This window comes from Fukomys damarensis, unplaced genomic scaffold (genome assembly GCF_012274545.1).
Source record: "Fukomys damarensis isolate Sample0158 unplaced genomic scaffold, DMR_v1.0_HiC HiC_scaffold_17, whole genome shotgun sequence".
NCBI lineage: Eukaryota > Metazoa > Chordata > Mammalia > Rodentia > Bathyergidae > Fukomys > Fukomys damarensis.
The window spans coordinates 26,816,081-26,830,875 of record NW_022900929.1 but is presented as its reverse complement, the minus strand read 5'-3'; the positions used below and the strand labels follow the sequence as shown (position 1 = coordinate 26,830,875).

Below are 14,795 nucleotides of genomic sequence, written 5' to 3'. Positions count from 1 at the left end.
GCTGGCCTCAAACTCATGACAATCCTCCTGCCTCAGCCTCCCAAGTGCTGGTATTACAGGTGGGTGCCACCATGCCTGGGTATAATTCCTTAAAATTCAGATAAATGAAGAAATTGTGGCTAGCATGTTGTTTGAGAAAGATATTTTCCAACACCAAGTTAATCTTTTAGTACTGGAATTCAGTGATAGAGGAAAATCTCAAAGAAATTTGAGATTCTGGTTAGAAAAGGCAAACACACATACCAAAGAGCTCCAAGGTTCCAGGTAGTGAACCTCAGCTTGAGAATACTGAAGAAAAAAGGAGAATTCCAAGATTGCTTTTTTAAGGATGAAACCCTAAGGTAGGTGGCTTGGCAGGTAGTTATACACAGAGGGGCTCAGCCTGATTGGAGGGGACTGACAAGGGTCCCTCTGATGAGAGAGTTAGATTTGAACTTGGCCATGTGCTGGGTGAAGAAATTGCTATCATGGAGACTGGACAATATCAGGGGCATCTTCCAAGCCAGGCCAGATGGAGCAGCCAAGGCAAGATACCTCAACTCTTAATTATTTCTAGTAGCATGTATGGCCTGTAGCATTATGGCCTTTTGAAACAAGAAGGCAGAGTTTCATGTGTGGGAGAAATCTGGGGTGCATACTGCTAGGATCTGAACTCTGGTGTGCCTGGCAGGACATTTCCAGTGCAGCTCTGTTATTGCACCAACCCCTCCCAGGCCATGGCTCAGAGTGAACCATGGGTTTTTAGGACAATGATTGGCAGAATCAGCTATCGCTTTAAAAATACTCGAGACAATCATCTTACAAAGAAAAATTACTTCTGCTCACAATTTTGGTGGTTCCTGTCCCCACTGCTTTGGTTCTGTGGTGAGGCGGCTCATCAGGGCAGAGCACACAGTGGAGCGAAACCACTCACCTGATTATGAGCCAGGGAGCAAAGAGGGAGAGGAAGCAGCCAGAGTCCCACAGTCCCCTGCAATGGCACACCCCCTAGTGACCTAAAATCTCCTGCTAGGCTCAACCTCTTAAGGTTTCACAGCCTCCTGATAGAGCCATCCCTGGAAACAAGCCTTTCACAAGTGAGCCTGGGCCGGGGATTTAGCCCAGTGGTTCTGCTGCCTGCCTGGCAAGTGCAAGGTCCTGAGTTCAATCCACAGTATCAAAAAAAAGAAAAAGAAAAAACCCAAAACACAAGCAAGCCTTTGGAGCATTCACCCTACAGCAATGCCCTGGTACTATACTTCATCCACCCACTCCACCAGCCCAGGTTTCCATGAGATTCACCGAACTCGAAGGCTTGTGGCAGCTTTCATTAACAGAGTAGGTGATCAGCATCCTATCCAGCTGGGGACGGGAGAGGAACTAGAGATAAAAATCTATAATGGAGATCAAGATCTCAATGGAGGCAGGAGATGGAAGGCAACAGTGACCCTGAGAGAGAAATGTCCCTGCTGCATGACTTGAGAAGCAGACTGGAATAGTGCTGTCCACGGTATGGGTCAGCACTCCAGTCAATATCAGAACGGGGTGGGGTGGGGGAGTCCAAAGGCCACAGAACTTCCAGCAGGAGACATCCAAAGGGCGGCTGTTTGGTTGACTGTATTTTCTTGTTGTTATTACATCTCTGAAATCAGAAGTATTTCAATGACTTCCAACTAGAATGAATATAAAAAATGAATTTATAAATCCACAAGGAAAAGCCAGCCTCTGGCTGCAGCACTGATGAAGTGGCTCTGGATTCTCTCTGCGACCCTCCTGCAGGTGTCATTAACTGCCACCCACCAGCCCCAAATCAGTGCATCCTGGCCTTGGCCCAGGGCCCTAAGCCCTCACTCAAGGAAAATGACCAGCAGGACTGGGACAACACTTCAAGCCCAACATAAGGAAATGGAAGGACACGGGACATGATCCGAATGATGAAGCATGGTGCGATAAAACCATTAAATAGCAAGACCATAGGGAGACTTGTAAAATGGTGGACTTCCATGTTAAATGAAAAAAGCACTATGATTTTAATTATGTGAAACTACTGTAGTGTGTGCACCTAAGGACAAGAAAGGTCCACAAAAAAGCAGGTGAGTTAGCACAACAGAACTTTAGGTGCTTTAAAAAAAATCCACTGTTGTTCCTTACATAATAAACAGAAATCAACAGGAAACAAATGAGTGGAAGTAAAGTAAGTATTAAAATATGCTTTTATATGCACTAATTTTTTCAAAAACAGAATTTTAACAATCCGTGAGCTAGGTTAGAAGATGAGTATTATTTTACGCATTACACTCTTTTTCCTGTTTGAAATTTCCATAATAAAGCATTTTCTAAAGGAACTATAATCATAAAATAATAAAATGAAGGTTTGCTTTGAGTAAATACAAAGCAGACAAGCTTCCTTGATCTTACAAATAATGCCTGATGTGTATTCAGGAAAGAAATATTTATTTGGGGCCATTCATTCACTCAGATTGGTTGCTCCCTGGTTTATGCCAATCTCCATTTCCATAATAGAAAAGCAAAGAATTTAGAGATCCACACAGGGGAACAGAAGGAAGCTAGGAAAATTAGGCCAGCTTAAAGACACTCGCCCAGAGTGGCTGGGCCTCCATATTTCCGTTGCAGTTTATTAGGAGATGGAAATGTCTTCATACCCTAAACCCACCTGGGTTCTGCTTCAACACAGGCATCAAGCCACAAGCCTGAGGCTGCCCCTGCCCACTGCATCTACCCCCTTTCTCTGCACACAGTCTGCGCTCTAGATGTCTGAGACCCATTGCTGCCCTGCCCAGAAGCCTGATAAGACAGCCCCAACTCACGTCAGTCATTCATGCACTCACCGTTCAATCCTTAACAATCTCAGCGGGAGGAAAAGCCAGCTATGAAATAGCCTGAATAAGCCACCTCCTCTGTGGCTGAACTGGGATGAATGTGTAGGAGGAAGCCCTAAACTTTATACACAAACCCCTCGCAGTATTTCTGTCACATTGTTACTGTAAGCAGTGATGCAATGAATGACCCTGTACAACACAGCTTCCCACTCATGCAGGAACATCTGTAGTCTATGTCCCTAGAAATGGGCTCCTTAAACATTTAATTGTATGTTTGGTTGATTTTCTTATAACTCGCTATAGCTTTTGTAGAACAGGGCATAAATTTGTCTAATTTGCCCAACGATAAAATACAATAAATATGTATTTAATTCCTCCTTTACTCCTTTAGCAAATATTTATTAAACACCTGCTGCACGCCAGTCCTGAGTGCTGGGGATGCCAGGGAAATGCCTGGCTCTCCTGGATCTTCCTTGCCAGTGTGGGAGCCAGAGGCCATTAACGAGTCAGCAAATCTGTGGGGTGCTGTAGAAAAACACCAAAAAGAAGACTAACACAAAAAAGGATAGGGCCAAGGAGTTAGCATTTAAAATAAACCACTATCAAAGAAATCAGTGGAGAAAGTCATTCTGGTGAGGATACTTCCTTGCAACGACAGTAACTGTGAAATTTTAAACACCTCAGGTGTCTGAGGAGGAGGAGAGAGTCCGGGTTCCTCTGCATGACTAAAGCTTCTGAGTTTGCAATGAGAGAAAGAACAGTACCTGGGGGACCAGTGTGACCTGGAACCTTCTCTGAAGGAGAAAGTGGTACCCAAAACAAACAGACATGAATGACATGGGGTCACAGTGGAAATCCAGCCAGGCAGACACCGGTGCACTAACGGTCATCAAGAGCATGAAGCTCACTTGCTCACCCTGATCTGAAAACTTCTGTACAATCAGTTTTCCAACAAAAATCGTTTTGATGCTGATAGCACAAGAAAAAGGGGGAAAAAAAACCTCCTCCACCATTTGCTTTCCCCGAAGGAAGACTATTCTAGCTGAGGAATCAGCAAAATGAAACTCAACATCACTTCTTCCAACAGGAGAATTTGTCAGCAGAAAATGAAAACCTCTTACGCTAAGTGTGGACTTTAAGCTCAGAAATAACAGTGATCTATTACCACTGCGGGTCTGACTGCTGAAAATGAAGCTTGCAAGGTTAATGTGTATCTGGTAGCAACCGGAATGAAGGGCAACTCATCCTAACAGTACTTCACTGGAACACACACACACGGGATGGGACATTTAGTAAGTCCGCACAAGTGAGGGTTGAGCAATTCCGATCTCCTCAGGAAAGCTCTGCTGATGGCATCTGAGTAAAGTCCCAAACACTCCAATTGACCCAAAAGCTGTGACAGCAAAGGCCAACACTAAGTAGTGGTGTTTGCACACCTGGAGGCCGCTCCCTGTACACAGCAAATCCGTCTGGTGCCTCATCCCTTAAACCCTTACCACCCGCAATTCAGGCTTTACAACAAATGCCCAAAGCACCCCTCAGGGCTCAAATTCCATTTGCTCTGTTCCTGAAGTGTATCTAAATTAGCACTTTTCTGCCACAAACTCCACTCTGGTGATGAGAAGTCAGCTACTGGGCCGGCGCAGGCTCTGACGCGTGCCCAGCCTTCCTGAGGAGTCCCCAGTCCCCGCAGTGAGGACGTGGGCCCTGCAGGCAGTGGCGGGTGCAGCCAGCCTGGCACACACCCCATCTGCACACCTCCCAGGCCCTCCAGAAGCCAGGCCGACACTCACCGGGTGCCGCAGTCGGCAAAGGCCATTTTTCCAGACCAGGGCTCGGAACTGGCAGCCGGCAGGCCCCATGCCTGCTGCTCCGTGCTCCTAGGAAGTCAGCCTGCGGGCGGCGCTTTTATCCCCAGGGTGTGCCTATTAGTCACTCCCACCAGGTGTGTGATGCAAGAGAGATTACTGGGGGGACCAGGGGAAGCGGCATCAAATGTCCCTCGTGCTCTGAAGCACTGAGAAATCTTGCATTTGCGGGAGCTGCTCTGGGATGGGAGGGCTGGTTCCAGGGCAGCCTCGGGCCCCTCCTGGGCAAGTGCAGAGACCCCACACAGCAGATGCACCCCACGAGGGCAAGGTGGTGTTTCCTGCTGCCCCACTTGGTGTTACAGTTCACAGGGTGGAATTAACCTTTCCCTGCTGTCACACCAACTGACCAAAATAGTCCTATTCTGGTGCCCAGTGACACAGCCTGGGAAGAAAACGGGTGGCTCAAAGGCACTGCCACTTGCTACGCCCGCTCCCCATTAGGCTGGGGAGTATTTCAGGGAGCAGGGACAAGGGCTGGGATGCAGCTCAGCAACACCAGGTCTGCCTGGCAAGCACAACGTCCTGAATTCAATCACCGGTACCCCCCCCAAACAAACAGAGCACAGAGCACAGGGCACAGACAACGGCAGGTGCCAGCATGGAGGGACTGGGCAGGCCTGGGGGTCACCTCTGAGCCCTGTGCAACCTCTGAATGCTTGCACACTTCAGGGGCACAGTGAATTCAGCTGGGCACTGGTTGCTCCATCACCCCCAGAAGCTGCAGACACAAGGCCACCAGGCACCCCACCCTTGTGGGCCCCGTTTCATAGAGCCGTCTCACAAGCTGCGAGCTATGCTACGTGGCTTTCATGAGGGGACATAGGCTCACAGGCTTCAGCAGACGGCTTGACTCAAACACCATTAGATTTACACTTGAATGGGACGTGGGTCTATGTAACACCTCAGGATGTCACCTCAGAGTGACCCTTGGCTTCGTCCCAGCCCCATGGGCTGCAGTGTCCTTTCTCGGCCTCTCCCCCTCAAAGGACCAGTAGGGTCACCTAAGTATGACAGCATGGTTTTCTCTGCTGGAAACACTTGGCACACCACAGGTGGCGGTGATGGTTTCTTTAAATCTTTGCATGCAGAAAAGCACTCCACCACCAGACCTTCCCGTTTATGCTGGGATGCCTGCAGGACACCAGGATTTATGCTCTGCTTGTGTGGAGCAACACGGATGGGGTTCTCTGGAAACAAGAGCCATTGGTGACCATAAGGAACTGGATCACACGGGGAGGCAGGGCCCAAGGTCTGCAGGTGAATCCAAAAGTTAGAGGCACAAGGGAGCTGATGGCTCAGGACAACAGAGGATCAGATGTTTGTGCTGAAGTCTGAGGGCAGAGAAAGAGCTCCGGCCCAGGGAGAAGAGCATCAGACAAGAGTAATTCATTGCCACACCAGGGTGGGGAGCTGCTGGGCTGCTCTATTCCTGTCTTTGCTCACTGAATGAGGCCCAGCCCCTTTGGGAATGCTGGCTATCCGCTGTCCTCGGTCTACCTCCTTACGTGTTCATCTCACCAGTGACACCCTCACAGAAGCTGCCTGGATAATGCAAGTCTCTGGATATCCTTTAGGGTTTATAGCTAGGTGTCCCCAAGAGTCTCATGTGCTCATGGCTGGGGATTCTGGAAGGTGATGTGATTCCGGGAGCTTATAGTAGTCTTGCTGTTAGGATGTGGGGTCTGGTCAGAAGAAGCAGGTCACCTGTACTGTGACCCAGAAGGATTTATCTCCCTCCCTGATCCTCCTTCCCTTCTCCCTGCTTCTGGGACACTGTGACAGGAGTCACGTCTCCTACACTGTGCCCTTCCTCCACGCCATCCTGCCTTGCAGCTGGCCAACCGCACACTGAAACCCAAGCCAATAACCTATCCTCCTTTGACTTTGGGGTGATGAGAAAGTGACTAAGACGTAGAATCTCGGGGCCCAAACAAGTGACACCTGAAATATGATGTTCCAAGTCCTCTTTTACCAATGTGTGCCATACACCACCTGTAAGCCTTACTTCATCTCCAAATAAAAATGACCACAAGGTCATGGTCCCACCCAAGAGAATGGTGCAACTCTCTGATCACCAACCATAAACACAACTCCTTCCACAGGAGAGGGGAGTCTCTCTGAATGAGGCTCATTCTTCTCCTTGATATTCCTACAGCTTAAATATTATGGCATAAACTTAGCAACACTTAGATATTCACATGTGATTGCATCCTATGTTACACGACAAGGTGGTAAGAGGTGGACCACACACACACACATGTTTTCATAACGCCCCATGCTGGAGGAGCAGGGAGGAGGTGGAGTTGCCAGAATTTAGGGTCCTGAATTTAGTGTGTGGGAACTGGAGCCTGAGGAGGTGAAGGGAGTAGGGAGCAGACAGTCATGGAGGACTCTGCCATCCAGGCCTCCTCAGCTAGTGGACACCACACATCCCAGGGCCTGGCTGGCTCATCACCAGCTTTGGAGCTGCCCCAGCACTCCTCCCCAGCTCCTGGGCTCTCTGTCACCACACAGTGAGCCTCCCACATGAGATTACCTCCTGTACTACGTACAGCGTAGTCTACATCTCCCACGCTGGGTAAGGATTCTGCCAAATGGTCCATGAAAACCAGCTCCTGGGGGAAGAGAGCTGTGCCAGGCTCGAGGCCAGCTTGTCATAGTCATTCAGAGGAACCGTATCTGTCTCTCTCTCTCTCCCCCTCCACCCTCTCGCTCTCCGTGTCTCTTTCCATCTCCCTGTTTCTCTGTCTCTATTTCACTCAGATGCCTCACTAAGACAAGTGACTAAAAGAAAACAAAACCTGTCCACAGGAGGATCTTGGCAACCTCCCCTCACTCTGTTTTGTTTTGTTGTTTTGGGTTGGTTGGTTGATCTGCACTACTGGGGACTGAGCCCAAAGCATCACACTAAACTACATCCCCCACATTTTTTCATTTTTTATTTTGAGACAGTATTTTATCAAGTCATTAGGTTGCCCAGGCTCGGTTTGAACTTGCATTCCTCCTGCCTCAGCCTCCCAGAGTGCTGGGGTTACAAACCTGCACCACATGCCAGCTTCTCTCCATCCTATTCTCCACAAATAACCATCCCAAGTCTGGACAGAACTATGACAATTATCCAAAGGGAATGAAGTAAGAAATTACAACACATGATGGGATGGATTTCCAAGAGAAGCCCAGGCAGGAATCCAGGTCTCACCTGTGGGTATTCAGCTGCATGACTGTCTTAGTTACCTTTCTTACTATTGGGGCAAAATACCCAACACTCATAATTTAAAGAAAAAAATGTTTATTTTGACTCACAGTTTGTAGAGGTTTCAGTCCACAGTTGGATGCCTCTAAGGCAAGGTAGCAGGGCAGAGGGGCATCATAGAGGAAAAACAGCCCATGGTAGGGTAGGCAGGAGGCAGCAAGCAGTGTACTTGCCTTCCTTCTTTATCCTTTCTATTCCATCCAGACCTTGCTAAGCCAATCAGTGGACTAAGTTACTGATCACACACCCTTAATCAAAGTGCATACACACTAGATTCTGCCACCTCCAAAAAGCATGAGGCTTTTGGGGGACACCTAGATACTAGCCATACAATGACCTAACCACAATCCCAGTCAGTACCACTGTGAAGCATGTACCATGGATGGAATAAGAAAAAGAACAACTATGTCCATGATTTCTCCCAAAGCTGCCTGCTTCCAGAGTCCCACAGGCCCAAAATGGACTTTCCCAGAAGTTGGCCTCGTGAGAGATTAATAAATGCCCACATACCACTGATGGTGCAAGAATGCTTTTATCCACCTTTCTGGGTGACCAACAGTTCCTCATCTCCCACAGGTATGCACCAAGCAGAATGTTAAAAGTCAAAACAGCTGTCAACAGCCGGAAGAAAAAAACAAGAGACTAGACTCTCCTGTTGGGATGTACAAATACAAAAGTTTTCTGGTTCAACAGTGATTAGGAAATGGGAAATCTACTACAAAGCCCAGATCACAAGAAACACCAAGAAAAGTAGGGTGTTGTGGGCTGAAATGTATTCCACCAAAATCCTAATCCCGTTGGATTTGACTGGATTTGAATGAAAGTCAAATAAGGTCATCAAAGGGGGGCCCTAATCCAGTGAGGCCATGTCCTCAGCAGAAGAGGTAGGAACACTAAGAGTCTGCATGCAAAGAGGGAAATCCAGGTGAGCACAAAGCGAGACAAGGCCTCGTCTACTCCAGGAAGAGATGCCTCGCCAGAAGCCAACCCCCATGTCACCTAGATCTTCAGCTTTGGTCTGCAGAAATGTGACAAAATCAGATTTCTGTTGTTTTAGACTCCTTGTCTGTGGGACTTCATTTTTGGCATCCTGAGTGTTCTAGTTAATATACAGCATTGATGAAAGGGACCTAGAAACCAAATTTCTACTTGAGGGCCTGAAGACGAGGCTATCTAAGGAATTTAAGGTTGATGTTTGCACCCTACCTAGACCTGGGATTTCTTCTGACTAGAGAAGACACAGAGAAAAGCATGGAGTTGGCAAAAAAAAAAAAAAAAAAAAAAAAACCCCTGGAAGAAAAAAAAAAAAAAAAAAAAAAAAAAGCCTCTGTGTAAAAGGACCCTAAGAATGGAATGGACTGAAGATTACCTCTAAAGCTGGATTCTCTCAATATTCATACAATGGACCCTCGAGTTATGATCGCCCTAACATACGAACAACTTGGGTTACAACCTGAATTTTGACTTACAAACAAAATCTTGAGCTGCAACCCAAATGCTAGCTGCTTGTGCTTCTGGATGGTCACAGATTTAACCCTAAAAGAGTTCTGGAAGGAACATTACAACCTCCTTTCCTGTGTGGGGTTCACTGAGAAATCCTGGACCAGTGTCTCTCTAAGGACACTGGGATCTGCCTGGAAGAAGATGTGGCCTGAAAGGATACAGAAGAGAGACTCTGAACACAAATGACAACCTGAGTTACAACTGGCCCTCGGGAGCAAAGAAGAGTTCATAAGTCAAGGATCATATTCATAGCTCCTCCATCTTCACACAAAGTCAAGGGTCATCTGTGAAGGACAGAGCAGGCTCCTCACACATCTGCCACTGTGAGGCTCAAGTGCAGATCTGCTGGTGCCCTGTCGTGGATGACTCCTACTCTCTCATGGGAACAACAGTGGGCTCTACAACCGATGAGAAGACTTGTCCTGGGGTCTGCCCGCCCGCCCCCATCCTTTCACCCCATAGCCAGGGTCCCTGATTCCTTGCACACAGCTCTGACTCTTTAAAGAGGTGAGTGGAGTAAGAAGATTCCAAGCCAGACACATGGGGGAGGAAGGGGAGGAGGAGGAGGCTGAATCCAGGGAAGAAAGAACAAGGGCCTAAGGGAGGCAGAAAACCAACTTCCTCTTTCCCAGCTCCGCTAAAACCGCTAGAGCTGCTGGGATGGAATAAGTTTCAAACAGAAATTGCTTCAGTCAGAGCTGAGTGGTTCCTAAAAAGCCAACCAGACCATCAGATGAGCCTGAGGCAAATGTGAATATAGGAGATTATCACACACACACTTGGATGATTCCTCTGAAAGGTTATGGTAATGTGGCTCAAGGTTATAATATAAATTATTCAGGATTTCCTGGTAAAACTGTCTCTTTGTCTCTGTTTTAAAAAACTTTATTAAAATCAGGAGCAATAAGCAATTACAAGTTTCATGGTTTAAGGAACTTCCATGGACCAGGTGTCTCTTATTTAATTGTAATGTACAAATCTTAAAAACTAATAACCTCCCAGGTAATTTAAATAACTTACTCTTCTCTGATACTGAAATTCTATCTTGTTAATTTCAATAATTTCTCATGAGTCCGAATTAGTTTCTCTTCTTGTGTTAATAGAAAAAATATAATTCAAAATTCTGCCTAAAGAGTATTTGTTCAAAAGACAATACACTTATCAGAACAAATGGTTCTCATCATCTCATGGTATCTGGTGTCCTTCGAGCTAAGAAAATTAAATAGAAATCCTCAAACATCTATTCACAATACTAAGAGGAAAGGAGCCTACCTAAGACCGAGATTTAAGGGCACCAAGTAGAACTCTCCTTTTAATCCACTTTGGACAATCTAAAGTCTAAAACATGTTTCTCACACGTACAGTCTGAGTCGAACTGTTTTACTTCCAGTGAAAGCAGGAAAGGTAACATAGGATTACTCTAACGGCAGGGGTCTTCACCTCCATTGGAAGCAAAATCTGAACCTCAAGTGAGCCAAGGATATGATGGACAGGAGTCCCCTTCCTTCCCATGCCAGTCCCAATGGAGGGCACTGCCCTGGATGAGCCTTGGTCAGCAAGAGCAGTGAGGGACTGAGGACCCCAACATCCTCCTCCCAGAATCCTGAGGACCTCAGGGAGGAAAGGTGGACACCTCAGAGAAAGGACAACCCCGCCAAGGTTTAAGGCGAGGCAACAATCATTCATGCAAAGTCTTGCAATTTTGAAAACACACACTCCGTGTGAGTCTCAACAAACCAGAGAACTGAGTGGGTCTTCCGTGTTTCATTGTGTGTATATAAAGTGGGGCTTAGCACTTCAGTGAGGAGACAGGTAGAGAGTTTTACACAATCCCTCTGCCAAATGGGCCAGCAGACCTCTCCTCCCTCAGATGCTCTGTTCTGCTCCTGAGCACAGCTCCTCCTTGCACAATGGCTGCTTCTCCTTCTGCAGGGCGGTCAGCTCTGCACTCTTCCATGGACCATTCCCACGAGCACACCAACCCACTATGACTGCTGCCAACCTACAAGAATTGGCTCCTTCCACTACTGCACTGAATCTTTACCAATATCAAAATTCATCAAAATAGTTACCCATATTCCCTTTGGCCACAGCACAGTCTTAAACGCAGTGTGGCCAGCCTCTGGTCTCCGTCCCTCTGCTGACATTCCTTGTGTGGCCTCCATCTTTCTAATCCAAGGTCAGACCAAGCAAGGCTCCACCCAATGAACCAGCAATGGTGTCTGGCACAGTACATCCTTCCTTCCTTCTCCCTCACCTCCTTGGCCCATCCTTCTCCACCTCCACTGCCTGTTCCACCTCATCTCTGCAGCCTCTGCACCTTCAGATCACTTCAGGCCTCAATCTTTACCTGCTTCTCATCTCTACTAACACCTGCATCTCAGCCAGACTTTAAATATTATTTCTGCACAACCCACTCCCAAATCATACCCTGCTCGCACCTCTTCGGACCATCCAAAACTGTCCCCAGCATCACTGTGTCTCCTACTGAAGATGAGCATTTCAATGTGGGCTCTGTCCCCAGCCCACGGGGCCCTTGCTGCTCTGCCTAATCATCCTAACTGCAAAGTCCCTCTCCCTTTAACTTCTGGGTCCTTCTCAGAGGTGTGGAAAATGTCGGCTGCTCCCTCACACCTCTCTGGGACCATGCATGACTCACCATGTCTGCCATGCCAGGGCCATGATGTCACGGAGGCTCTGAAAGGCCCCCTGCCAGGGCTGCCGCCAATGGAAGGGCAGCACCAGCCCACTGTGTGTTCAGAGCACAGCTGCTGTTTAGGGTTCTGCTGGCCCGGTTCCACCTTGGCATCAGCGGGGCACGGGAGAGGGGACAGGGCAGGGTCCCCTCTTTAGAAGTCTTCCCCTTCACCCTGCCCCCCAGTGGTACCCCCTCCACCCCCGTGTTGGCTTCGTGTGTGTGACCAGCCCCAGGGTTAGAGTCCAAGCCCAACACGGGGCGGCCAGCAGCTGTAGTAGCAGCTGCGGTGAGAGGCGGCAGTGGCAGTGCAGGTGCAGGACCCCCAGCGGGAGGGAAAAGCAGTGGAAGATGACTGAAGTAAGCTGCGCCACCCGCTAAAGCGGAACTGAATCACCGAGGGCACCTACGGCAGTACCTTTTTATACGTGAAATTCCTGGTAGTTTGGGCACCTGTCTGCCTTGCAGATTCTGTCCTGGAGTTGAGATGTGAATACCGGTAGCCATTCTGGCTTTTCATCAGAATTGTCTATGATTCCTTCAGATACCAGGGACTGGCCTTCTCAGTACTTTTTGTTTGTGCAGTGTTCACATCAAATATAATATGTCCGCTCTTCATTCCCAGACAATGGCTTTTTTTCCACTGCTAGCACATATGTATGGGTTCAGTATGTATGGCACACAGAAAGGGGAGTGTTTGTCTACACCGTCCCTTGGATGCTCTTTGTTTATACTGAAGCAGCAATCACATTTAAAGAGCTCAAAATTTTTCATGTAGACCTGTGTTGCCCCTTTGCTGCTCACTGTACTGGGTACCTGTGGTGACTTTGGGCTCCAGCTTCCAAAGTTACGTGAGCTACAAAATATGACTAAGGAAGCAAAAGAAGGATGGATTTTACATGCAGCTTCTTAAACAGGCTCTCTCTCTAGAGCAAAAGATGCTACAGAAGCAAGAAAAGGAGGCTGAGGAAGCAGCCAAAGGGTTACTTGATATAGATTCCTCAATTCTCATACACCATGACGGAGGCATCCCAGCCAATAAAAAACCGTCCACAACTTTACCAGAGATAGAGTATCAAGAAAAAGGGAAAGAAAGGACAAGGATGCCAAGAAACACAACCTTGGGATAAGTAACAATATTTTACAACCTGTAGAATTAAAGATTAAATAATGATCTTGTGGGACGTACAGAAAATCTCTCGAAAGAGGACTCATGTACTGCTTCCTCCAAAAATCATAAAAGTGCCAGTGGCATTGTGAACTCCTCGCCTTGAAGCCACAGTGCCACAAACAGGAGCATTCCTTCCTCATTGAGTAAAACTGAGAAGCAACAGAAGTGCACACAAGCACCTAATAATGGAAAGCTGCCTTCCTAAGAACCAGCCAGGCAAACCAGATGCACTGCTAAGGCTGGGACAAGACTACAAAGTCAGAGGCTGCCCTGCAAGCCAGCAGGGGAGTGGAACAGGAGCTCCGCAGTCAGATCAGTTTCTCTGGAGCGCTGAACGAGGGAGCCGCTCAGAAATGGGCCAGCTCCAGCAGAAGAATGAGCTGCTACAGAGCAAGTTACCTAATGCTGTGCAAATGAAACAAAAACACAAGCAGAATATCAGCCAGCTGGAGAAAAAACTAAAAGCTGAGCGAGAAGCCCAAAGTTTTGTAGAAAAGCAGTTAATGGAGGAGAAAAAAAGGAAGACAATAGAAGAAGCCACTACTGCCTGAGCTGTTGCATTTGCTGCTGCATCTAGGGGAGACTGCACTGAAAGTTTACAGAATCAAATCCGGGAACTAGAAGCAGAGGGCAAGAAGCTCACAATGGACATACATGAAGGCGAAAGAAGACCAGATCAGAGAGCTAGAGCTGAAAGTTCAGGAGCTTCAGAAGCATAAGGAAAATGAAAAGGACACTGAGGTGTTAACGTCAGCCCTCTCCGCCATGCAAGATAAGACACAGCACCTGGAGAACAGCCTGAGCACAGAGACAAGAATCAAGCTGGACCTGTTCTCCACATTGGGTGGCACAGGGCAAGCACTCGAGACTGCCCAGGGACAAAGCCTTCAGAAAGACTGGGAAATCAAGGACATAAAGCAGAACACAGCCAAAGTCAGGCCGTCATGCTCAGCATAATGTACAGTGCTGCCACCAGCCCCCTGAGCCCTGTTTCCTCCCACGGCTCTTCCAGACCGGTGAAGACCAGACCCTCTGGACTTGATTCCAGTGCCTATGTCTACCAGCTCCTGAAGAAACGAAGGCCAGCTGTGTGTTTGCCCAACCATTTGGTTTACCAAAAGGCCTCACAGAGCAGCGTCTCTGGCAGTCAAGATAAAAAGTTCATATTGTATTTTGTGGGACTGTATATGTTGCCATTTTTTAAAAGCGGGGAGATGTGCTCACTTTGGCAGCACACATACTAAAAAGAGGGGGGGTAACATCCAAGTCTGATTAGAACTGCCCATCACTTGTTCTTGTAAATTTTTTAGAAGACCTCACAGAACTTTGCGGTTTATTTTTCTGGGCCAACACAGTAAAACTATTCTTGGATTAAAAAAAAATCTTCCCCTTCAGTTTTCTCCCAATAATCCCTGCATGTGTGTTTCAGAAAAATTTCTCTAGACTCCTACATGATATTTTTAAAATATTTCTCCAAATTACT

General features: G+C 47.5%; 1 protein-coding gene and 1 pseudogene across 1 annotated transcript in view; one reads left to right on the top strand and one right to left on the bottom strand.

Moving 5' to 3' along the window:
• Abca13 (ATP binding cassette subfamily A member 13) overlaps positions 1–4,681 on the bottom strand; it is a 337,625-nt gene extending 332,944 nt beyond the window's left edge. Inside the window, exon 1 of the mRNA XM_010624894.2 lies at positions 4,613–4,681. Coding sequence (XP_010623196.1) covers positions 4,613–4,681 — 69 coding nt within the window. The remainder of the gene's footprint in view (positions 1–4,612) is intronic.
• Positions 4,682–10,987: 6,306 nt separating this feature from the next.
• LOC104862855 lies at positions 10,988–14,556 on the top strand (annotated as a pseudogene).
• The last annotated feature ends 239 nt before the right edge of the window (positions 14,557–14,795 follow it).